The sequence below is a fragment of the Myotis nattereri genome (assembly GCF_964212035.1).
Source record: "Myotis nattereri genome assembly, chromosome: 2".
NCBI classification, from domain to species: domain Eukaryota; kingdom Metazoa; phylum Chordata; class Mammalia; order Chiroptera; family Vespertilionidae; genus Myotis; species Myotis nattereri.
The window spans coordinates 184,651,280-184,678,008 of record NC_138076.1 but is presented as its reverse complement, the minus strand read 5'-3'; the positions used below and the strand labels follow the sequence as shown (position 1 = coordinate 184,678,008).

The 26,729-nt window shown below is 39.8% G+C and overlaps 2 protein-coding genes across 4 annotated transcripts in view; one reads left to right on the top strand and one right to left on the bottom strand.

Moving 5' to 3' along the window:
* Positions 1–13,080, bottom strand: part of RECQL (RecQ like helicase) — a 29,310-nt gene extending 16,230 nt beyond the window's left edge. Inside the window, exons 1-4 of one of the 2 annotated variants that reach the window (XM_081083095.1) lie at positions 13,015–13,080; positions 12,047–12,140; positions 10,446–10,493; positions 313–510 (exon numbers count right to left, since the gene is read on the bottom strand). In XM_081083095.1, the coding sequence (XP_080939221.1) occupies positions 313–510; positions 10,446–10,461 (214 nt within the window). In that variant the 5' untranslated portion in view covers positions 10,462–10,493; positions 12,047–12,140; positions 13,015–13,080. The remainder of the gene's footprint in view (positions 1–312; positions 511–10,445; positions 10,494–12,046; positions 12,141–13,014) is intronic. The other variant, XM_081083096.1, reaches the window with a different exon arrangement.
* A 146-nt stretch (positions 13,081–13,226) lies between these two features.
* GOLT1B (golgi transport 1B) lies at positions 13,227–26,403 on the top strand. Of its 2 annotated transcripts, XR_013995607.1 has the most exons (6): positions 13,227–13,383; positions 20,313–20,404; positions 21,792–21,970; positions 22,861–23,245; positions 24,550–24,582; positions 24,968–25,899. XR_013995607.1 is itself a non-coding variant. In XM_081084962.1 (5 exons), exons 1-5 carry the CDS (start codon positions 13,359–13,361, stop codon positions 25,004–25,006), a joined length of 417 nt encoding a protein of 138 aa, XP_080941088.1. In that variant the 5' UTR covers positions 13,228–13,358; the 3' UTR covers positions 25,007–26,403. The 2 variants fall into 2 exon arrangements, 1 of the variants encoding a protein (XP_080941088.1); XM_081084962.1 differs by lacking the exon at positions 24,550–24,582 and having other exon boundaries at positions 13,228–13,383; positions 22,861–22,942; positions 24,968–26,403.
* Positions 26,404–26,729: the final 326 nt, after the last annotated feature.

Below are 26,729 nucleotides of genomic sequence, written 5' to 3'. Positions count from 1 at the left end.
ATTTTTTTCTTAATCGTTTAATTTTGTCTAGTGAAAATTTAGAAAATTTAGTTAAAATAAGTATCTCACTTTTCCAAGCATCGATTCATGCCGTTAACATTAATGCTGTTAACCATATTTGGAAAAAAAAAATAGTCTGAATAATAAAAGCTTAATTTTAAAAGACTACAGAACATGGGTAAGCTTCCCACGCCACTTAAGGAATGGCCAGTTTCACCTCTAAACGTTCTGGAAAGCACTGACCCTCGTACAGTGATTTGACTCCAGGTTAAAGAAAGAAGAAAAAAACTAGCAAAGAAAAAAAGAATAAACCTTCTTTATTCCAAGAGGCAGGTGAAGAATCACATTCATTGCTTCCCCCAGCATCAGAATCCTCCAAACACTGCTTTATTCTGTTTGTTAGGATGTTTTTTTTCTGAGTAAGCTCTTGTTGCCTCTCCAGAAGTTCCTGAATTTGAATGTCTACTGCATGTAGCTCATTGTTCACTGAATCCAATTCCTCAGTTAGAGCTATGAGGGAGGAAAAAAGATATAATGACAACACAGTCAATTACAATTTTAGGTTTCCCTAATAATTTTTGAATATTCCTCACCATCGAAATCACAGACAAGCTTATAAATTCTGCAGTGTGGTTAAGAATATTGTTTTGGGGTCACACAGACCTGACTTACTAGTAAATCTCAGGTCCTCCTCTTACCTGCTGAGTGACCTCGGGCAAGGTACTTAACTGAGCCTCAATTTCCCCATCTGTAAAATGGGGATAAAACCTAGGTTTCATAGCACTATTATACAGGATTAAGTGAGATAACATATTGAAGGTTCTTGACACAGTACCTGGTACAAGTTAAGCATTTACAAATGATACCTATTTTAATTATGTTGTAGGGCAGTGTCCCAACAATCTCCTAAATCAAGTAACCCAACTATGAAGCAAACGCAAACTATTTAAAAGCAGTCCCCTAACTTCTTAGCTATTATTTCACAAAAACATTCACATTTAGGCTCATATAGTGGCATGATAAGGATTCAATAATTATAAACAAGATGATGTAACAAGTAAAAAAAAATCATGTACTATTAAAATTAACATTACAACTCCATCATTAATTTATAAAGAAGCCTTAATGTATTCTAATCAGACAAAGTCAAAGTGAGATTCCTTTTGATACCATATCAATGGAAGCTGTAAAAAATTTAAAGATGTTGTTGGTGTGTCCAAAACATCTGCCTGTATTATTCAGTGTTCATTTTTAATGCCTTTTCATGAGATAAAGTCTTACGGTTATTTAAAATCAGATGTTGTGGTGACTTTGTATTGTACCAATGGCCAGAATTCCCTTCCCTGTAGGATTCTGGGTTAGGATTGGCCACAAGTGAACTCTGCATGAGATCTGGAGGGTGGAAAAAAGAGCAGGCTGATTTACATTCAGATGGTTGGCATAAGGTCAAATGCTGTTGCAGCTCACTCATGTCGTCATGGATCTTCTGCCTCACCTTGTTGAAATGGGGCAGAAGTCAGTTCCTCCAGGCCCTGATGAATCTCCCCAGGGCAGTAGCTTGGCCCACAGCTTCTCTGAATCCTGGACCAACTTCATGTGCAATTGGCCGTAGCAAGTACACCAGATCTTCGGCAAGGCACCAGCATCCACGAAGTCAGATCCTTGTAGGCAGTGACACACCAACATGATTCCCAGTGAGAAACAGGAGGGTTCCACATAGTCCTTGTGGGTTTCAGCTGATCCTTACCCACCCACACTTCACATCCATCTTCCCATCCCTAATGCTGGCACTACTGACTTCAGGTCCAGCAGGGGACTGCGTAACCAGCTCCAGTGATTATGCAGGAACTAGTCCCTATAAGAAATCCCTTATATCTGATTGAAACCTAGCCAACACCCAGTGCTGTTCCAGATGAACAGAAACTTAAGGGTGGGTTCTCTGAATTGCTTCTGGGCCACCTGAAATTGGGCCTCTGATCTGATCAGATTTAAAGATACTGATGTCCTTTGTTTGCAGTGATAAAAGGGGCAATGGTATTTCATGGCATGCAGTAGACAAAGTTATTTAAATTCTAATCTGTAGACACCAGTATAATTAAGTGTCATACTTAATTATACTGGTATCTTACTTAATACTTGGGTGGCCAAGTGTTTCCTGACACAGAACATTTTGGTGAAAATAATGGCAACGACTGGTTGCTTTGAAGTATGCTGGAGGACTTGGGGAGAGAAATGCAGGGCCTCAAAGTTGCTACAGGGTCAAGATTACTGAATACCAACCCTAAGTCTAAATCCTGCAGATGGTTGTAATACAATGTAAATTGAATTCCCAACTTTGCAGGGACTCCTATTAAAGTTAAGAACAAAGTGTCACTCTGCAACTGGAATGGGAACATCTGGGCAGATTCCAATGAAAAAAAGGGACCTTGAGCACTAAATCTGCCAAGTCTCTTTTGCCCTTCCCTTTCTGAAACAGCTTTCTCCTGCCTAAATGCTTTTAATAGTCTTTCCTGAGGTGGTTGTTTTGCAAAGGATTGCTCATCTCCCCCACCACCTCTTAGTGCTTCAATACCCAGGATGCTCTAGATCAGTGGTTCTCAACCTTCCTAATGCTGAGACCCTTTAATACAGTTCCTCATGTTGTGGTGACCCCCAACCATAAAATTATTTTCGTTGCTACTTCATAACTGTAATTTTGCTACTGTTATGAATTGTAATATAAATATCTGATATGCAGGATGTATTTTCATTGTTACAAATTGAACATAATTAAAGCATAGTGATTCATCACAAAAACAATATGTAATTATATATGTGTTTTCCGATTGTCTTAGGTGACCCCTGTGAAAGGGTTGTTCGACCCCCAAAGGGGTCATGACCCACAGGTTGAGAACCGCTGCCCTAGAGGCTGAGGTATTAAAAGTGCAACCCATGAGAAGACACAAAACACACCAGAGTTGCATTTGCCAATATATATCACCAGAAACCTAGAGAATAAATATGGGAAGAGATCCTAAGGGTATTAAATCAGGGTGGATAGAAAATAATATTAAATAAAGCTTAACTTATTAGTATGGACTCGGTAAGAAATTCTGGAATTAAGTGTGCTAAAATAGTGCCCAGGAGTAGCTCTAATAATTTACTTAGTTGGTAGCCAGAAACCGGGCCCCAAAGATGAATATAAGAAAGTTGGATGGAACAACACAAGTGTAAATTCCAATGAAGTTGAAGGCCAGAACTTCCTGGGTATACTATACAGGAGGGGATCCAGAGGCTTGGGGAGATGGGAGTGCTAGAGTGGATTATCAGGTAAATTGATCATCCACTCTCTTGCTATACCCGCAACAGGATCCAGAGGATGCTCCCTTCACCAAGATCATGAGAAATACAGTCATGAGGGGAGCCTTAGCATCCCTGAAGAGCTCTGGAGTGGCTGTTCTCTGCAAGTCAGGAATGACAGTGGGAAGTACTGCATTTAAACTAGACAACCTGAATCAATGAGAATGATGGATTCTAAGATACAGAGACTAAATGTTGGCAATTCATGACCAAAGAAAAGGTAGATGCGGTTGCCATAATAGGCAACAGAGCAGCAGTAATCAGAATAGTCTGACTCTCAAAGGTCTTTGGCATTGGCTAGTTGGTCATGATGTTGCTGAGGTGGAAACAGATGATTAGATTTGTATAGGTAGAATACAAAGCCCTGATTCTGGTAAACATAAGTCTGATTTGAATCACCACAACAGAGTCACCATCCTTCATCCAATCCCCAGAAATGAGCCAATTTATAGACCCAGAGTCCCTTGAATAAAATGCAGGTTGGGGCCCTTTGAAGAAGGACTCTACTACACAGCTAAAACTTTATGTAGTAAATCTTTCCACTAGTCTCCTCCAGAGAAACTTATCAGGGAACTTGTGTATTGGGAAAAGGAAAATAAATTCTCAGAAATCATCGAACATTGGCAATAAGATATAAGAACTGCAATACCTCTAAGACTTTCTTCCTTATTTTGATCCTATATAATAAAAGGCTAATATGCAAATAGACCAAATGGCTGAACAATCGAACCAGTCGCTGTGACGTTCACTGACCACCAGGGGGCGAGTGTGGGACATGGCAGGCATTGGCCACAGTGGGATGGTGGAGCAGGTGAGTGGGGGCACCAGACCAAGGCGGACTCCAGTAGCTGTCATCAGGGCGAACCTCTGGTGGTTACTAAAAATTCTTTGCTCTCGTGTGCTGCAGTTCTGCCCGGCACTTGCACCTGATGCTGGCACAAGCCCCACCCATAGCCACAGTCAGCGCCCAGTGCCGGTCCCAATCGTTAGGCACTGTCAGTGGGTGCAAGCAGTGGCTGCCAGCCCCAATCACCTCTGAGGGCTTTTCCACCTTCCTCTGCTCCTGAGGGGCAATCTGGGCAACAGCCACCACTCGCACCCGCTGATGGCACCAGCCCCACTCACACCCACTGCTGGCACCAGCCCCAATAGCTCCGCGCCATCAGCAGGTGCGAGCGGGGCCGGCGCTGTCAGAGTGTAGGTCAGAGCATGGGAGCGGCAGCAGGAGCGGGGGCTGCCGGCAGACAGGAGACCGGGGGCCATGGAGGGAGGGGCAGGGCGGGGGCACAGAGGATGGGCCAAGACCCGCCCCTGTGCCCACCACAGCCTCAGGGCCCACAGTTCCTTTCAAGGTACACAAATTTGTTCACTGGACCCCTAGTATTTGTATATAAACCAAGTTTGGGTTTTTCGTTCTTGTTGGTGGGGTTTTTTTGTTGTTGTTTTTGTCCCTTCTCCTATTCCTCTAACATCAAAAAGAAAAAAAGTGTCAAAAGTAGCTAACTTCATATCTCAGGATTTAGGTGCAGCAGTTCTCAACCTGTGGGTCGCATCGTTAGAAAATACATCCTGCATATCAGATATTTACATTACGATTCATAACAGTACCAAAATTACAGTTATGATGTAGCATCAAAAATAATTTTACGGTTGGGGGTCACAACATGAGGAACTGTATTAAAGGTTCGTGGCATTGGAAGGTTGAGAACCACTGGAGGATTATCAAGGAGGATGTGATTCATCAAAAAGAGGAATAAGCATCATCAAAAGATAAGTAGAATTTGTGCCCTCTTCTGTAGAGATTAGTTTGTATCTGGTTGTGTACAGGATAGTTGGTGACACATTAAGCAGAAGCATCATTCTGCTACTTCCTTTATTTGAATACTAGAGGCCCAGTGCACAAAAATCATGCACTGGAGGAGGGGGGTCCCTCAGCCCAGCCTGCACCCTCTCGCAGTCCGGGACCGCTTGCTCTTTACTGCCCGCCTGCTTGGCTCACTGCTCCTTAGCGCTGCTGCAGAGGTGGGAGAGGCGTGGGAGAGGCTCCCATCACCACCACTGCACTCGCCAGCCATGAGCCTGGCTGCTGGATGAGCGACACTCCCCCTGTGGGAGCGCACTGACCACCAGGGGGCAGCTATGCGTTGAGCATCTGCCCCCTGGTGGTCAGTGCACATCATATCCACATGCCTCTTGCAATCTGGGACCGCTGGCTCCTAACCACTCGTCTGCCTGCCTGCCTGATCGGCCCTAACTGCCTCTGTCTCGGCCCCACACCTGGGACCCAGGATTCCCTCCTCCAACCAGCCACAGGCACCCTGGACCCTGGCTTCCCTCCCTCTGGCCGGCCGCAGGCACCCAGGACCTGGGCCGGCTTCGCACAGGCTGGCCACAGCCACAGGGGACTACGGGCGAGGAGCTTCGCCCAGGCCACAGCCACAGGCGCCGGGACTGCAGGGCAGGCAGCTTTTCTCCCTCTCCAGGGCTGCAGGCTCTGGTGCCCAGGACTGTGAGGCGGGCGGTTTCTCCCAGGCATGGGCCCGGCTTTGTCAGGAAGGTCATCCGGGTGGCTGTCTGGAAGACATCCGGTCTAATTAGCATATTACCCTTTTGTTAGTATAGATTAAAAGAGTAGTCTATGGATACCCTGTAGGCAATGGGTGAAGTCTGGTGGCTTGTACTGTGATAACTTAGCTAAGCTAGAACTACATTTCCCAAAATTCTTTCCCTGCATAGATCTACGTGAGGGCACAGAGAACTCTGCCAAAGATTTGGAAGGTGGAAGTGATGGAGTGGCCATATTTGCCATATTTAAAAAGGTCACTGCAAGGTCAGGGCTGGTGACCTCATTGGCATGGGGCAGCACCTGTGCCCACAACTCCAGCTGCTGCTCGATATCCTTGGAAAAACAGCAGGGCTTGCAGCTCCTCCAGGTCCTATTGGTTCACCTTCTTCAGCTTCTCTGAAGCCTCAGCCAGTTGCATGCAACTTCATGTGAAGTACACCAGCTCTCTGACATGCCTTCTGCAGCATCCAAATTAGAAGATGTGAGGTAATGAGACACTAATACAGATTCTAGTAAGAAACAGATCATCTTCACAGGTAGCAGTTTATTTTTGCATTCCTCATCACATCCTCTTTTCCTGACTGCTGATTCTGCCAACTTCAGGCCCAGTGCCAGACACAGGAAACATACATAAAGAAAGAACCTAACACTTCCCACAATCACATAATCGCTTATATCACTCAGAGTGGCTCGCTTCTCTGATCAAACCCTACCTGACAGAGATGTAATGTCAATCCATGGTACAAAGTCACATCGTATCTTTGACAAAATCATGATTGCCTAAAAATATTAAAAGGTACAGCTAGTTGTAGTAAGTTGGGGTATTTTAATTTTTTTGTCCAAAATTATATCATCTCCAATGCTGGCATATACAAAACTTTACTATATGAAATGTGATTGAAAAGTCAAGTATATGATTTTAATCAATAATGAAGAGGGATTACAAGTACACAGGGCTTATTACAGCAACGGTATCTCAAGAGCACACTGAACTGAGTGGGGGTCACACTGCAGTGTTTCTAGGCTTACGGCTGATGCATGGGAGGTGCCAATCTTCAGAAACAGCACATTTTCTAACAATATCACAAACTGAAGTTAACACTGAAAGGAAAGTGATTTACCAGCACTGAAGCTGTCAGATCCAAAGTAACAAACTACCTGAAGGCAACCTCAAAGAGGCAGTTCAAATACAGTTCAACAAATGGATAGAACAGGGGTGGGCAAACTTTTTGACTCCAGGGCTACAATGGGTTCTTAAACTGGACCGGAGGGCCGGAACAAAAGCATGGATGGAGTGTTTGTGTGAACTAATATAAATTCAAAGTAAACATCATTACATAAAAGGGTACGGTCTTTTTTTTCAATAGTTTTATTCATTTCAAATGGGCCTGATCCGGCCTGCGGGCTGTAGTTTGCCCACGGCTGGGATAGAACAATAGAAGTTAGATTTCTTTGAAAGGGGTACATATTATGAAAGCAGTTATTTGAAATAAGCATCTCTACTTAAATAAAATTTACCTATTTCATTGTTCAGTTATTTTAAAGTCATACTCCACGGATAAAGCTGAAGTCTGAAGTAAAATAACATATGCAATCCCAAAATGATCATGCTGAACTGAGTTGTGAGGTTCAGTGACATCTCTTAAACCCTCATTTTAATCTCTAAGTAAAGACTGCTTGGGTTAGCATTTAACATAACTTAAATTTTGACCATTTATTATTAACCCTCAGGGTATGAGAAGGAGGCATGAGTCAAAGCCAAAACCTATGTCACTATTTTTTTATGTTTATATTGAAATAAATTGTAAAGTTGTGGGGGGGGGGGGAGGGGATGGGAGGCAGGGAAGGGGGAGAGGGGAGGGACATGTCTCATATTTAAGAAAGCCCTTTCTTTAAAGTTTGAAAAAACTAATCTTGTCACCCTACTATTAGAACTAGTATGTATTAGCAAACTTTATATACACAGCACCCCTGCCATCACCTCTTAACCAAATAAATAGCAAGATATCACTAATAAGCTCAGTAGAATCTGGTCAAGTTTACAGGAACAAATAATGAATAGACATATATCAAAATACCAAGCGTATCTGTCTAGGAAAGGTAAAATGGATGTTTTTCTTTTATATTTTAAAGACATTTGAAATAACTCCACTTATAGGACTGTATCTTAAAGAAATAATCAGAGGAGCACACAAAACTTGCAATTCATAGATGCTCGAGGCAGAATTTTTTTATGTTTTAAAAATAAAAACAGTATAAAAGTTCAACAATAAAATATTATTTATTTAATGTCACTTCAAAACAACAAAATACAATGCAGGTATTAGAATATTTACAACATACAATTTATTCAATAATATGTCTATATTCTATATTTGCATTATGTGTTTTTAAATCACATTACAAAACAATATGTACAAAATGTTTAAAAATTTTAATAATAAATGTTATAGTATTAATCTCAACATAAGATTAGAAGTGATTGGTATTTTCTACTTTACAATTTTTAGGTTCCTAGAATTCTATCAAAAAACATATATTCTCCTTGGAACCCTTATGTATTGCTAGTGGGAATATAAAATGGTGCAGCCACCAAGGAAAATAGTATGGCAAGGTACTCAAAAAAATCAACTTGTGATCTAGCAATTCCATTTCTGGGTATAAACCCAACAGCTGAAAGTAGGGACTCAGATATTTATACAGCAATGTTCATAGCAGCATTATTCCCTATTAGCCAACAACCCATAAGTCCAGGGACAGACACATGGATAAATAAAAGACTTTATGTACATACAATGGAATATTATTCGGCCTTAAAAAGATACATGTTACAAAATGGATGAACCTCAAAGGCATTATGCTAAGTGAAATAATCTAGACACAAAAGGACAAATATTACATGATTCCACTTAAATGAAGTGCCTAGAACAATCAAATTCCCAGACAAAAAGTAGAATAGCGTTACCAGGGGTTGCAAGAAAGGGGGCAATCAGGAGTTACTGTGTAACTGGATACAGAGTTTCAGTGTGGGAAGATGAAAAAGTTCGGGAGATGGATACTGGTGATGGTGCACAACAATGTGCAGGCACTTCATGCCACTGAATTGTACACTTAAAAAAGTTAAAATGCACCCTGGCTCAGTGGTTAGAGGGTCAGCCCTCAAACCAAACCCTTGTCAGGACCCATGGAGAAGGCAACCAATTGATGTGTCTCTCTTACATTGATGTTTCTCTCTCTCTTAATGCCTCCTCCCTCCTTTCCACTCTCTCTGAAAAATCACTGAAAAAAATATCCTCAGGTGAGGATTAAAAAAAAAAAGTTAAAATGATGCCCTGGCTGGCATGGCTCAGTTGGTTGGAGTGCCATCCCATATACCAAAAGGTGATGGGTTCAATTCTAGGTCAGGACACATACACAGGTTGTGGGTTTGATCCCCAGTCAGGGTGTTCACGAGGCAATTGATGTTTCTCTTTCTCTCTCCCTCTCCCTTCCTCTTCTCTAAACTCGATGAAAATCATATCTTTAGGTGAGAATTACAAAAATATAGTTAAAATGGTAAAAAATTTTTTAAATATATTTTATTGATTTTTTTACAGAGAAGAAGGGAGAGGGATAGAGAGTTAGAAACATCGATGAGAGAGATCGATCAGCTGCCTCCTGCACGCCCCCCACTGGGGATGTGCCCGCAACCAAGGTACATGCCCTTGACCGGAATCGAACCTGGGACCCTTGAGTCCGCAGGCCGAAGCTCTATCCACTGAGCCAAACCGGTTAGGCTAAAATAGTAAATTTTGTAATGTATATTTACCATAATTTCTAAAAATCCGAAAAAAAAAAAACAGCCCAGCAGGTATGGCTTAGCAGTTAAACATCAACCCGTGAACCAGGAGATCACAGTTCGATTCCCGATTCCCAGTAAGGTGGCAAGCTCTATCCCCAGTGAGGGGTGTGCAGGAGGCAGCCAATTAATGTTCTCTCCCATCATTGATGTTTCTGTTTCTCTCTCTCTCTCTCTCTCTCTCTCTCTCTCTCTCTCTCTCTCTCTCCCCCTTTTCCCTTCCTCTCTCTGGAATCAGTATTTAAAAACACACACTTTTTTTTTATCTAAAAAAACAGCATTTCTAAAATCAGAAATTTCTTAATTTTTTAATTTATTGATTGACTTTAGAAAGAGGGCGTAGGGGGAGAGATGGGGAGGGGGGAGAGAGAGAGAGAGAAAGAGAAAGAGAGAGAGGTTTGTTGTTCCACTTATTTATACATTCATTGGTTGATTCCTATATGTGCCCTGACCAGGGATGAACCCACAACCTTAGCATATCGGTACACTGTTCTAACGGGCCTGGGCTATAATCAGAATTTTTAAAACAAATATATTTTAAATTTATTGTATTTATTTATTTTTATTAAGACTTTTAGAGCAGTTTAAAGTTCACAGCAAAGTTGAAGTGAAGGTACGGAGAAAAGCCAATATTTTTTTTCAAAGAACATACGAGTAGAAACAGAACAGAATGGAAAAAAAAATGTAATTATTTCCACTAACCTGAAACAGACGCCATTCCAACACTGAATTAGAGATCCAAATTTCTTTCTAAAAATGAAAGAAAAATAATAGCAACATTTTTTTAAAACAGTACTACTGATTATGCTCAATCAATGATATTCTGACATGACTAAGCACAAAAAAATGTTAGAAAGTAACACTTACATAAGAACCCTTTAAAAAATGAACTACATGGTTCTTACTAATTTTTATGGAAAATTCTCTATTTTTTGGAGAAGTGTCCAAAGTCACATAAACATCCTATATAATAAAAGGCTAATATACAAAATCGACCAAATGGCGAAACAACTGGTCACTATGATGTGCACTGACCACCAGGGGGCAGACGCTCAATGCAGGAGCTGCCCCCTGGTGGTCAGTGCACTCAGCCAGAAGCCAGGCTCACGGCTGGCAAGCATGGTGGCAGTGGTGGGAGCCTCTCCTGCCTCTGCTGCAGCACTAAGGATGTCTGGCTGATGGCTTAGGCCCGCTCCCCGCACGAACTTCATGCACCAGGCCTCTAGTATAATAAGTACAAGGTAAATAAAACAACAAGAATTACCAGATACAAAGTGATATAACAAAAAAGAGCAAATATTTGAGGTTTAATAGTTAGTACTGAACCACTGTGTGATTTTAGCAAAATTACACACCCAGTTCCTCTCAGCTTCTTTCCCTACTTGTAAAATTTGGATACAACCTATCTTATAAATAACAAGTTGGATAGATTCAAATGTCCCAGGTTAAGCAAAATCTACCAACATAAATAGCCACAATTATCATTTAACATTTTACTGAATACTTGCTTTAAAGACTTACAATTTAGGCTCAATCTTAAAAAAGGATTTGGCATTCTATGGTGGGGTGGGGAGTTCATAAATTTCAGAAGAGAACCTGAAAAGCTCAGAAGTAGGAAAAACAAAACAAAACATGGTTTGTATTAAGGACCTCTAAATACCTATGAATGACTAAAACGTAAGAAAGAGTACATATGAGCAAGTGGAAGGAGATGCGGCTTGAGAGTAGGAACTTTAGGCTGCCCATAATCCCCACGAACACCTCCCCTCTGACAGGGACAACCAACATTTTCTAAAAGTAACTTAGAATGTTCCCCAAAGGTTACTTCAGCATGACTCTACCTTAACCAGAATGCTGACCTTATGCCCTTCCTACCACAGAATTCTGAAACCACCACTAGGCTGGGAAGACAGGCAGGATCGTCTTTGCCTTGCTGAGTTTGGAATATAACCTGTTTGAAGTAGGAGGGTAAACCAAAGAATTTTAATTCTTTATCTATATAATCAGCTCTTGTGGAAACATAATTCTCCTTCCCTAGAGTGCAAAGTTTTCCCGCAGGGCAGGGGTTGAGTCTCTCCCCTTTGTATTCACACAGCCTAGCAAAGTACCCTGCATGTAGTTCAGGCTCAAGTTTGCAGAGATTGAAAGCAGAAACTATCTCCACTCTTAGGAAAGAATACATTCTATAACACACACACACACACACACACACACAGAGAGTTTTAAATTACTTCTTTGATTATACTGTCAAAAAAACTCATAAATTCCTTCCCCAAATGATGTGATTTAATATTAAAAGATACCTTAATATGGTCAGAAATTTATGAGCTACAGCAGGTCTGTCAGAAGTATAGCTAGGCAATGTAAAAACAAACGAAGTCCAGCCTTGAAAACTACCTGAGCATTAAAAAAACAAAAACAAAAAAACAGTTTGGTCACACAAGCAAAGCTTAACTGAGCTTACTTTGTATAACTAACTTAACCTGGGTCATTTCTCATTTAGCCTCTGGAAATGTGAATGAAACTTAAACAGTTCCCCAAGGTTGACATGGGGTAACCACTAACCAAATTCCCTATCAATTTACAAAATGTTAATACTATACCCAATCACTGTGAAGATAAGCAGCCACTACCTTCTCACTATATCAGCTGTTTTAACAACACACCCCTGAGCCTCATTACATGTTTTGGCTGGAGTGCTCCCGGTTAGCGAACTGTTTTTTGTTTTGGTCGACAGCAAGCTTTCACTACTTCCATGACTCATCGGTTTCACTTGTGATGTTTCTGAATTTTTGAGAGCACCCACAGGAAATCTCTCACCGTGTCACACCCAGTCATCGATGCTGGAGGAAATGCCACTGAGGTGCCACCGGTTAAATCAGGCACACATCCACCCCCCTTCCCCCGCCACCTGCGTTTACAGACAGCAGCAATATAATAATACAATAATATAATAATACCCTCCCAACGGTGTTCCCAATAAACGACGGCTGCCAATCAACAGGCTTTGGTGACCAAGCTTGCTGCATGCAAAAGGCTGGAGATCAAACGAGCGTGTCCTAAGGGCCTGGGTTCCCCTGCTGTCTCCCCTGCCAATGTGGAAGGCAGTGACCCCTAACAGACGGGCCTCGCCTTCAGGCAGGAAGAGGGAAAACCAGCCCTTTCAAACCGTAACCGGAGAAGCCGTTCAGGAACCCCGCACCCGGGCCTTCCAGACCTCCCCAGCCTCCGACCCCAAAGCGCCCCGAACTCAGAACCACGCGGGACTCACCCGTAAAAAGTTCCCGCCACCCGGCTTTCTCCGCACTCCAGCCGCGGGCATCCACCCTTCCGGGTCGGCCCAGTCCACCAATGGCAAGTCAGACCCTTCTCTCATTGGCCAAGGGGCGTGGCCTCCCGCGCGTCACCGAACAAGCCTCCATATCATTGGTTGATATCGGGAGCGGATTGAGCCAATCGGAAGCCGCCTCCAAGCTGGGATGGGGATGGCTGCGTGTTTCCGGAAGACGTGGCGGCTGTCTCTTGGGTTGCTTCCCGGCTTCAGACTCGCGTCTTTGCTTCACGCCCTGGGCTCTTCGAGGTGCTGTCCTCACCCCAGCAAGGACCCCAGCAGCCATGATCTCCTTAACGGACACCCAGAGTAAGCGCCTGCCCGGGGGTCCCTGCCTGGAGCCCCACAGACCCTTGGCTGGGGCGGGGGCGGGGGCTCTCCCGCCCGTTTCCCCCACCCCCCGGTGCGGGTAATGAATGAAGCTCCGCATTGGGAGCGGCGGCCCGCGAACCTGAGCTGGGGCTGTGGGAACCTGCGGGGCTGCGGTGGAGGGGCGAGGCTGGGCTTGCGGGGGCGGACCTGGCCTGGGAGGAGAGGCAGGGGGTGTGGGGAGGCGCCGGCGCCGGGGGAGGGGGAGCCCTCGCCGGGGGTCCGGCCCGCGCGGCGCTCTCGTCCCCAGGGAGATGGGCGCTTTGTTCCCGTGGACCGTCCGCCGCCAGAAAAAGTTTGCTGTGCGGCGTCCGCGGCCCACTCTCGAGGACGTTTCTGGACTTGACTGGCGTGGGGTCCTCTACAAGTTACCGGCTGGTTGTCTCGGAGGCGGAATTTTAAATGCCGCCTATTGTAGGCTCTTTTTGAAAATATGCCCACACCCAAAATCTATTGAATTATGTGCCTTTGCCAGCAATGGAAACAACCTTCCAAAAATCCCTTGAAATGACTTCACTTTTCTACCAGCTAAATGCTCCCACAATAGTCAAGTGTCACTTTGCGTTCATTAAAGGATTTCTTTTGTTAATACTGTATATTGTGCTTTGTGGCTGGTTTGATCATTTTTAGCATCTCTTTCTGCCTGCCTGCCTCGGAGTTCTTCACGCCTATGTTGTCTCTGAGGTTGGCGCCTATGTTGTCTCTGAGGTTGGCATTGCTGTGTGTTCCTTTTACTTTCAATATAACATCGCCACTTTTCTACTGTTTACCAGTCTTAATCATTTTTATTTACATGATCTGCCCAACCCTGTGCTACCTGTTTTGGGATGGTTGAGGTCGTCTTTTTGTCTCATTTTGCTTTATCAGCCACGCCTTTTATTTCTTATTCTGGTTAACTTACTTGGATTTTCAAGACTTTAAGAACTAAACAGTCTGTTGAAATGAAAATAATACTTCATTTTAAGTGCCTATTTTAAAGTGGAGTGCTAAGGTTCGGTTTCACGCCACAGCCGACTTGAACTTGACAGAGCTCCTAAGGTCCTGCGCCCCAGTCAGGCTTCCTTCCTCCCTGAGATTGGACCAGTCTGCACCTTAGGGCCGCTTGCCCTGCCCAGGAAGAGTGCTCATTTTAGTCATTTGGCCTTATCTGTTCTGATCAGAGAAAACCTAAGTATAGTTCTTTAAAAAAAACAACAAAGCAACTGTTATAATAAAAACTAGCAATATCTGCTTTCATATAAACCATGACACTTAATTCTTATAAGAGCCTTATAAGGTAGAGAGGAGTATATCTTTTTTTATAAATTAAAGGAGACAAAAGAAATTCAATGCATGGTCATAAGTAAAGTTACAGAAACAAGACTTCATCCCAGCTCTGCTGGCTTAAAAACCTTTGTTCTTTTGACTGTACCCTACCAGCATATGAAAGACGATATAAACTTTGAGATCTTAGAATGATGAAATTCTTCCATAGCAAAAGTAGTTTCAACAGTAGCATAGATATTTATCTTACAGAATCATTCATTTTTTGGAGAAATTTTGTAGGATATTCAAAGCCTATTTTCTTTATGAAACACAGTGCCCTGTTCCTCTTGATTAAAACCCAAAAGTAAAATTAGGTTGCCCAAGGAAATTAGCAGAATTATGTACATAAATTGCTAGAATTTATTTCTAATTCTGATTACTTGGAGGAGGTACGTAAACTCTACATAGCTTTCCTTTCTAACTAGGAAGTAGTAGTATTACTCCTGTGTCCACGATTATTACCCAGATAAAAATGTGACTTTTTTATCCTGTGCATAGGCATTCTCTTATGTTGAAGACATAATGAAAAGTGCCTGATTTACATCCTTCCAAAAACCAGAACAAGAGAGTTGGGTTGGAATATGGGCAGGGTAGTAAACATTCTCCTCACTTCATTAAATTGATGAGGAAGATGATATTATGCTCTTTGCTGCTCTTCTGCCAAAAGTTTTGGATAGAACAGTGGATTGGAACACAAAATGATTAATGAACCAAAAGCTCTTTGGACTTCAAATGGTGCTTGTTTGTGTGTTTAACTGCAGGAATTGGCCATCATTCAAGTGATTTGCCAAGATTTTTCTGGGATTCTGATTCTGGGAGAGGGTGACCAACTACTGATCTCTAAAAAAATCAATAAAAACTTTTTTTAAAGGCAAAAAACAATTCAGGACTGTCTTAAGGGATCCTATAATAGCATCTTCCTTCCCCCCCAAAAAAATACAATATTTATCAAATGGGACAGAGTGGAGCAGTTCCCTTGCTGCCACTAAATCTTTATTTTATTATGTCACACTAGGGGCCCAGTGCATGAATCCGTGCACCTTGAAAGAAACTTTGGGACACAAAGCTGCAGTGGGCACAGGGGCAGGTCGCGGCCCATCCTCTGTGCCCCCGCCCAGCCCCTCCTGCTGCAGCCCCAGTCCCCTGTCTACCGGCAGCCCCTCCCACGTGCTGACAGCACCAGCCCCACTCGCACCCACTGACAGCGCGAAGTGATTGGGGCTGACGCCAGCAGTGGGTGCAAGTGGAGTTGGCACGGTCAGTGGGTGCGAGTGGCGGCTGCTGCCCCAATTGCCCCTCAGAAGCAGCAGGAGGTAGAGAAGCCCTCAGGGGCTATTGGGGCTGGCAGCCGCTGCTCGCACCCACTGACAGCGCCGGGTGCCAGCTGCAGGTGTGAGCAGGGCCGGCACCAGCAGTGGGTGCAAGCGGTGGCTCCAGTGCCGTCAGCAGGTGGGAGCAGGGTCGGCGCCAACAGCAGGTGCAAGTGCCAGGCAGGACCATGCAGAGAATTTTCAGTAACCACCAGAGGCTCGCCCCAATGACAGTGACAGGCGCCCCACCTTGGTCTGGCACCCCCACTCACCTGCTCCACCATCCCATCGCTGCCGATGCCCACCATGTTCTGCGCTCTGCTGCCTGCTGCTGATGCCCACCATGTTCCAGGAGCACCCCCCTCGTGGTCAGCACACGTCATAGTGATCAGTTGTTCTGCCATTTGGTCTATTTGCATATTAGCCTTTTATTATATAGGACAGCCTGAAATTCCACCATGATATTCATTTGAGTTCAATTCAGTTGATAATTCACTTGAGTTCTTTATTCTGACATTTTCTGTTTTTAAAAAGGCATAGAAAGAAAGTGCTGCTTTAAAATATTTAAATCAGATACCTAAATGCTGACAGTAATTGCCATTGAATTAAGCGTATCTTTTCCTATAAAATTTCTACAATAAGCTGTTTATTTTAGACATTCATTTTATTAGATTGCTTTTATCAGATTGTTCATTAAACACATACATGGGCAAGAGGAATGAAGGTTTGATAGTGCCTAGGAGGAAGATAAACTTACTTTACTGGGTCTGATTCAAGTGGTGAGAGGGCAGCTCTGTGTAGGGGTTTAATAAAACAGTGGGCATATGAATGCACAGGCACAGGGAAGATGAGAAAAAGGCACAGTGAGGCCAGTTTGAGGCTTTTGACCCCTTTAGATCAGGGGATACTTGGCAACATCATGCTAGTGCCAGTTTTGGAAAAGATTACAAAGATCTGCTTGACTACATTAGATAAAGTGGTAGGAATGTTTTGATTTCCATGTTATAGTTGTTCAAACTGTGGAGTATTATAGACTGGATTTGAGTTCCCGGCCTGGTGGCACACCACCACCACCAACTGCCATTCCCCACCCCTGCACCTTCCCCCACATACACATTTGCTGATTCCGTGGTCAAAGGTGAGTTACAAATCTCTGTGAGTCTCTGGTTGCCCATATGAAACTTGGGGCCGCTGCTACTTTTTGTCTCACAATTTCTTAAAGGAATTACAACATAATTGTACAAACATTTCATTAAACGTAAAACCATATTTAAACATTGTCCTTTTTCACTGCAGTCAGTTTCTTTTTTTTAAATATGATTTTATTGATTTTGAGAGAGAGAGAGAGAGAGAGAGAAACATCAATCGGCTGCCTCCTTCTGCACATGGATTGAGCCCACAACTTTGGTAAATACCCTGACAAGGAATCGAACTAGTGACCTCTTGGTGCGCAGGAATATGTTCAACCAATTGAGCCACACTGGCAAGAACTACAGTCAATTTATAATAGTTCTCCTAACAACTACTTAATTATATTAGATAAGCTAATTATATTAAACTTGAATCAACTTAAGACGATTCTCCCAGAAGTTCGGTGTACTAGTACTCTAATGATCTTGAGTTTCATGTAACCAAACATATTTAACCTGAAAATACTGTAGGTATGGTATAATGGTTAAGCACATAAACTTTGGATACAAATATATCTGAGTTCAAATGCTTAAGGAGAAGTGTGACTTTAGGCAAATTAAGTCAGTTCTCTAAATCTCAATTTCTGGCCTGTCTAAAAGAATTTAATGACACCTACCTTGCAATAGTATTGAAAGGATTAATTTATGTAAGGTATGTAAAGCACCTTATAATAGCTACTCCTTAAAATTCTCAATGCATATAGATGTATTTCCATATAATTTCCTTTCTGAACAAACATCTCACAATTTTGATGTAATTAGTATAATTTGTGAAAAGATGGGAATTAGTCATTTTCCTTTAACTCAGCTACCAATGATTAAATCCTAACTAGTCAGTAGTTACTTAATGAAATTTTACTTGCTCTTATGTCCATATTTTCCTCTGGAAAATTATGTCTGCCATCTAAACAGTTATTTTGGTAAATTTTTTTAAGATCATATTTTTAATATTTTTTATTCGGTTTTTTTTTGTTTGTTTTTCATCCTCACCCGAGGATATTTTTCCATTGATTTTTAGAGAGAATGGAAGAGAGAGGGAAAAACAGAGAGAAATAGCGATGCGGGAGAAACACATCAATTGGTTGCCACCTGAATGTGCCCAGACCAAGGCCCAGGGAGTAGCCTGCAACCTAGGTATGTGCCCTTGACCGGAATTGAACTTGGGACCCTTCAGCCTGCAGGCCAGCGCTCTATTCACTGAGCCAAACCAGCTAGGGCTTAGTAAATTCTTTTAAAGCACTTAAGCATGAAAGTATCAGCCTCAAATTTTCATAAAATAATAGTGTCTGTGGAATACTTCTAAATCCTTTTAGACTATGGGAGAAAAAGATAGCTTAATGGAAGGCAGTAGTTAACTGTAAATTGAGGAAGTGGAAAATGCAGAAAAAGGTATTGATATAAATTTTAAACTCATCAAAACATTTTTACATGTCTTAACATTTTTTTAAGTAGCTGTGACCTGGATTTTACCTTTCTGGAGCCAAGGCAAAGTGGTTAAGATCAGAAATCATTAATAGTGTATTTAAAATTGTATTTCCAAAAGTATTTCTGCCATAATTCATTATGTTATGCAGGTAGGGCTTCTAGGTAAAATGAGGATTGATAACTGTTTCCTGAAAACAAAACTAAAATGATCAAACAGGTGACTTAGTGGATTGATTGTGCTTGTAGTACTAACAGAAAAGTACTACTGTAACCTTAGAAAGTCTATTCTTCAAACTATAAAAGATAAATCCTGGAGAATGTAAAGGCAATAAAATTATTAGCTTTATATACAGACCAGTACACTTTGTTCATTTAAGACATACATGGGCAAGAGGAATGAAGGTTTGATAGTGCATAAGAGGAAGGTAAATTTTTACTGGGTCTGATAGTACTTAGAACAGTTGCCTGCATCTAGGAGTTGATCAACAATTCTTTGTTTCTGAATGAAAGAACAAAAAACCAGAACATTATTATTAGATAAAACAGTGTTCTTTTAAACTTTGGAGAGGTTATTTAAGGACTAGATTAAATATGGGAATGGATTCATAGTTTAGATAAGTTTGTAGAAGATAAGTCCATAATAAGCCATCAAGAAGTTAAAAGTAATATCTAATCTTTTGAAACTTAACTTTTGAGGAGACCACTACCTGATTCTCAAAATATTTCCTATTGCCACTATATTGAAGTATATTGTACTAACCTACTGTAGTAATTTCTAATGGGTTAAAGAAGGAATTAATTTTAAAGGGAAAGGAAGGAACTGCAGATATCATCTGTATAAATAATAGTTATAGAATATGATAAGAAATAAATAGCAAAAGTAAGCCCATATTTTTATTCTGATGCCAAAGGGATTTTTGGAAAGGAAAAAGATATATATAACCAAAGTTTTAGAATTCTGATTTATCTATCTCTATTATGGTGTTTTTAAGAAATGTTCTCTTATGTAAGAACCAGAGGCCCGCTGCATGGATTCGTGCACCAGTGGAGTCCCTCGGCCTGGCCCGCGCCTTCTCACAATCCAGGACCCCTCAGGGGCTGTTGGACTGCTGGTTTTGGCCCGATCCCCGCAGGCCAGGCCAAGGGACCCCACCAGTGCACGAATCCATGCACTGGGCTGGTTTCAGCCCAATCTCTGCAGGCCAGGCCAAGGGACCCCACCAGGCCTCTAGCATGCATATAAGATCTTTAGTTAATCTCTTCCCACTCTCCCTCCTACCCGCTTCCCTCTGAGATTCATCAGTCTGTCCCATGTTTCCATGCCTGTGCATTTAGCGTCTGCCCCCTGGTAGTCAGTGCACATCATAGCTACCAGTCAAATGGTTGAATGGTCAAACGGTCGCTTAGGCTTTTATATATATAGATTAGAAATTTCCATTTATATTTTAAATTTCAAGGAAATTGTTGATGTTAATTTGTTGTAGATCTTAGTGAATGTCATTATAAAGTTAATCTGCAATGTTGGAGACCTTTTTTCCTATATCAGCCGAAAGAAAAACTGAAGAATTATCTTAGTTTACAGAGATTTTAATAGAACTATAATGTTTCTCTACCCTTAACCATATAACTTATATTGCAGAAATTGGAATGGGATTAACAGGATTTGGAGTGTTTTTCCTGTTCTTTGGAATGATTCTCTTTTTTGACAAAGCACTACTGGCTATTGGAAATGTGAGTTTTTCAATATGTATTTTAACTTACTTCATAAGAAAAAGTTAGCTATAACTGACTTCTTGCCTGCTATTGAATTTAGGTGAAATAATTCACTACTACTCATGTAAAAATTTCTATTACATTCTTTGTTTCCATCAGGAATGAAACGCGTTAGCTTTCTGTTTAAACAAAAGGTAAACACTTAATGAGGTTTTCTAATTCCATGACTATGTTAAGTGTTTGATATGTGATTTACAATAGAACAGTGGTTCTCAACCTTCCTGATGCTGCGACCCTTTAATACAGTTCCTCATGTTGTGGTGACCCCCAACCATAAAATTATTTTCATTGCTACTTCATAACTGTAATTTTGCTACTGTCATGAATCATAATGTAAATATCTGATATGCTATATGTGTTTCCGATGGTCGCGACCCATAGGTTGAGAACCGCTGCAATAGAGTAAGTCAAGGCAGCCTCTAAATAGGAGTTAAAAATAGATGACTTGGGGGCATCTGTAATAGTCTCAACAATAAAGATTTTTTTAAAAATAGATGAGTTGATAGCCCCCATTGAATATCTTTGACAAGTGTATATTACCATTGGGCTCTTAATTGCAAATTGGTAAATATAAAGGAGAGCAAAATTATTCAAAATTGATGTTACAATAAATAATGTAAACAGCATTGGTATCTCAGAATATGAAGCTTAACCATTGACTTAGTAATCAATATATATATGAAATATTTTTCACTAAAGAAAGTTAATGAAGGAAAACAAGGATTTGGGAATAAAACTTGGGGAAAAACACGTTTTCTGATAGATCACTATTTCTTGTCCACTGTCTGAAAACATGCAAAATATATGTATATTTGAGAACACGTAGCTGTATTTTTATTACTGCTGCTACCAGGTATTCTAGCTTCGCATGGTTTCTTCTTCTGTCACCTTCGCCACGTCAGTATTTCTCCCATCCATAGGAGTTCCCATAGCCCAGGGTGAAGTTTGCAGAACTAGGAGCACCTTTAGGTGACACGTTTATAGGCAGCTTCCCTCTTTTGTCTTGCCACTCATCTGTTTGACTAAGCCATCTCCATCTAGCTTAACCCTGGGAAAACCACTGCTGATGCAGATGCTGGTTGGTAACCTCTAATCTTTCCTTGTTTCTCTTTTTCTCCTTTACTCAAGTTAGAGGAGGATTGAGAAGAGTGCAGTACTACTGCAGCTTTCACATGCTTAGCCCCCTCCTTGGTTCTGCTGCTTGGTGTGCATTGTAGTTTTTTCTGCCCAGTTGCCACAGTGAAAACTAGATGTGCTCCTTTTTTTAAAATACTTAACTTTGACCTTCAAATTTATGTAGTGTGCTTACTTACTTTTTCTGTGTTGCATTTTCTTTCTTCTTTAGGTTTTATTTGTGGCTGGCTTGGCTTTTGTAATTGGTTTAGAAAGAACATTCAGATTCTTCTTCCAAAAACATAAAATGAAAGCCACAGGATTTTTCCTGGGTGGCGTATTTGTAGTCCTTGTTGGTTGGCCTTTGATAGGTATGATCTTCGAAATTTATGGATTCTTTCTTTTATTCAGGTAAGGCACTCATTTTATTTGTTTTCTTTCAATATAACAGTATGTCAAATAAGTACAAAACCCAGATAGTTGTATCAGCATGAGTAAGAAGACTATAATTTTCTTAAATGGATTCTTGTTTACACTGAATCTTTTATTATTAAACTTTTAGGTAATTTAATCAACTATAAAATGTTTTATCAGGTGTGAATAATTGCCTGTTTAAGGCTATGAATTATCTTGTAAAGTATTTTCAATTTAATAAAATTAATTTTATTGGCCTTTTAAGGCACTGTCTTTATGTTTGCTATTTGCATCAACTAAAAGTGATAGATAAGTAGATATATAAATTTACCCAACATTTTAATATGTAGAACCTGATACTGCATAGTTACTGCCACTTGATGGCAATTTCTTTAGTGCTTATACATATTAGAAAATTTTGTACTATATATACTATGGGAGATTTTGGTCAGTTAATATTTTACAAATGCCAGTTACCAAGTGAATAAACAATAGAATGTAATGTAAGAAAATACCTTTAAGTAAGATTGGTTTAAAAATTTGTTCAGGGAATGTATATATTTTGTCTTCTATCTGTCAGGCACCATATTACCCACAGGAGACGTAAATATGAATTAAATGCCAAATCTGCTTTAGAGAATCTCATTTTTTATATAGAAAATACATAAAGAAACTAGTAGGATATAGTAGTAATGCTATATATACATATATATGTAAAATTTTATAAGAACATAATTAAGGAAGGAATCAAATCCTGGGAGAAAAGTTAACTGAAGTTTAAAGTCTCTCAAATATTCAAATTTTGACAGGTTCTTTTTACTTAATTAGCAATTGATTTTGGTAATAAAGAACGCACAAGTACAGAGAACTGTTTCTTCTTCTCCCAGGGGCTTCTTTCCTGTGGTCGTTGGCTTCATTAGAAGAGTGCCAGTTCTTGGATCTATCTTGAATTTACCCGGCATTAGATCAGTAAGTAATCTGTATTTAAAAATATAATCTTTAAATCATCAAAATACTCTTCAATTCTCTTTACTTCCAGAAATTAGAGTAATTGATAACATGATTAATTGATGTTTTTAGTACAATATAAATGGTTGCAGCACATAGATCACGGTAACCATGAATACCAGAGAAAATAGTCATTGGTAAATCTAAAAAGCCTGAAATTTTGTTTCACTGTATTCCTTTTTAATACTGTTCTCTGTTTTTTAATACAACTCGGATTGATATGCTATGCTACCTTTCACTTTGAGAGTTCAAGGTACTTTTCAGGTAACTTTTATGTCCTCTCTAATTTTAGAAGCAATAACATGAAAATGATATTATTTCTTACGAATATTTTCTTTCTTAGACCATCTCACCAAATGAGGTGTATTAAGACAACTAAATGGAGCACTGTTATACTGAAAGTCAGATGATAAAATTCTGTCCCCAGCTCTCTATGAGTTGGACACTCTTAGCAAATCTGTTTCTCCAGTGTGAGTGTAAAGTTGTTTGTAGATTTTTGTAGATGTTTCTAGAGAGACAGGCCATAACATTTACTGAATTCTCAAAGAACTAAAGGTATTACTATAAGCCAAATTTTTTTTTTAATCCTCAAGTCAATTGTAGAGTCAAACTTGCAGCCCACACAACCTACATATTAGAAGTTACCTTTGAAGAGGGAATGTTGTGCTTTCTCACCAACTAAATTTACCTTAAAATTCTAATGAATCTATGAGTACTTTCAGAGCAACTTTTAGTTTCAGGGTACCAGTCACTTATTTACCATGATATAAAATAACATTAAAAAAGGTGTTGGAACCCAGGTTTACAGGGATATATCCTGATTTTATTGGCATTGATCTCCAAACTGATAAAGTACCAGCGGTTCTCAACCTGTGGGTCGCGAACAATGAAAATATATCCTGCATATCAGATGTATTCATTACAGTTCATAACAGTAGCAAAATTGCAGTTATGAAGTAGCAACGAAAATAATTTTATGGTTGGGGGTCACCACAACATGAGGAACTATATTAAAGGGTCACGGCATTAGGAAGGTTGAGAACCACTGCAAGTAGTCAATGCTGTTTATACTTAGCATGGCTTTTGGAATTACTAAAACTTCTAGTTATAGAATTGTAATAATTATTCATGTCCTTAAGGATTCTTCGATATTTGCATAGATGGACACCCAATACTAAAAGTTATGTTTCCTATTAATATTATTTCATTATAATAAAATATTTAAGTAAAAACATGAATAGTGAAATGAAAGAATTAGATGATTGCTAGACTTGATAGTATTATAGATTTGATGGCTGCATGACTTTTAATATCTCCACTATTACTTTGCTTCAGTATTTGTTTGCATCACCATCTGGAATGCTTAATATTTGGGATGGAGTAACCAAAGTAAATAACCACTTACATGTATATGTATTAAAATTGTAAATTTATGCTTGCACCCTTACATCTATTTTTAATGTCATTGCCACTTTCAGTCCATAGTCCAGTTACACATTTAAAGTATTTTTAGTCAATAGCTGCTGTTAATTATTGTACTTAATGGACTTAAATCTGTTTGTTCAAAGACTACATAGGCCCAGAAGAGATCCACAGTCATGGTCAGTTGAAATATCTTATTGGGTTCATTAATGAATGATTGGCTGTGACATTTCAGCTTTTTAATTTTTTATTTTTTTCTTAAGCTATCAGTGTTAACTTCATTTTATCCAGTTTTTTTTTCCATTGTGTTGTATTTCTCATGTCTCACCCTTAAAGTCATACGTATAGCATGTCATGCAAAAATAACTTTTAGAAAAAGAATTTTTTTTATACACATTTACGTGTCAGAAGATGGTGGTGAGTAGTACTGGATTAATCATTGTCAGTCATACCTTAAATTTCCACAAATCTTAATAAAGCTGAGTTTTTAAATTAACATTTAAAATGTTGATGTAATATTTAATAATGCTGAAGGCTTTCTTTTGTCTGTTTTTCTTCTTGCAGTTTGTAGATAAAGTTGGAGAAAGCAACAATATGGTATAACAACAGTACATTGAAGACTCATTTAAAATATTGTATTATTTATAAAATCTTTTGAAGAATATCCAGCACAGATTAAATTACATGAAATAGCTTGTAATGTTCTTTACAGACATTTAAAATGTATACCTACAAAGTACCAACAACAGTTAACAAAGAAGCATTGACAACAGGCTTCTAATCAGGTGATGTAAGAAGACAGCAAGCAAACTGAAGGAGATGAAATCTGTTACATTGCATATTGAAACTCTTGAAGGCGATTTTTAATTTTTTTCCACAATGTGCGAAACACAACTATCCTCAGAGAGCTATGGTGCCTGATTAATTTTTATTTTTTTTTATTTTGAAGATTCAGGGGCACCCATAGGCATTTGCTTTTTAGAAATGTCCACTGCAACTGGAAAAATATTTCCATTTGCACCGTGTCTCCGAAAGTGATGCATGGGTTAGATTGGATTATGTCATGTCATTTTAATGTATTAAAACCTAGGAAAACCCAGTTTTGATATACGGATCACTTTTTTTGGTAAACACGGTGAAGATAAAACTGTTGCGATTCTTCTGAGTCTTAATATTTTAAAGCCAGATGAAAATAAGAACTAGATATTCTCTGTTGGAATATGCAAAGGTCATTCTTTACTAGCTTTTCGTTTCTAAATTATAGCTGACTATGCACTTCTTTGGTCAGCAACACACTCTGGAAATACTCTTACTTCTTGGGAGTCTTAAGACTGTATTTGTATCATTTGTTACATGTAGGCATTTAACAAAAAGCATTCTTGACAATGAAGTAGTCTGTTACGTAGCTTGTTTCATTGAATAGGGTGTTATTTAAAACATTAATTGCAAACCAAAAGGATTTTCCTGTCATGATGTAGATTTTTTTTCTTCTATTTAAAAAAAAAAAATTAGCAGTGGCTTATTATGTTTTTTACAAACTAAAATAACTAACTTGGTAATGTTTACTTTAAGACATAACATGTTAAAAGGTTCAACTTACAGCTATTTTTTAAGGGCTATTCATGTAAGCTGAGTTTCCCCTTATTTTCAGCTTTTTCATAACAAAAATCAATAGGTATGCTTCATATGATCACTCTTCATCTTAAGTCATAGAGAAAATATCTGAGTTCACATGCTAAGGCTGTTTTACTGTAATTAAACTGGTTATTCTTTCTTAAAAATATGACACTAAAAAAATGATGTGTTGTTCTTTTCTGCCGTTGCTGCCTGACAGGCAGAAAGAAACTGGTTGTTTCTTCATTAGTAATTTTCCACGGTGGCAACTTGTGTGGTGGATATAGGAACACATTTCAGCAGCCATAGTACTATTTGTTTTACCACTAATGAGTGCACTATTTACTTTTTTTTTTTTTAACAGTAAAGCTTTTTAATACATCAAATCATAATTGAAATTTGTGGGTTTATTTACAAACATGTCTACAAAATGTATTACACCTTATGTTACTTTTAAGTTAAATCTTTTGAGGCACAGAGAATTCCCAACCTTGCTCGTTTAAAGGACAGACTTGGTGTATAACCTAATGGTTCAGTCTTGTGGATTACTGTCTTTTTGGTACTGGCATATGATTTAAGGTATAATCTGTGAAATCTAGATGATATTGATGAAATAAGACTCCTACCTCAATAGTTCATGGAATATTAAGAGACTTAGTAGTGTGTCTAGTGTTCTTCAAAAGAATAAAATCCTCACTTGGAGAGTGTCAAA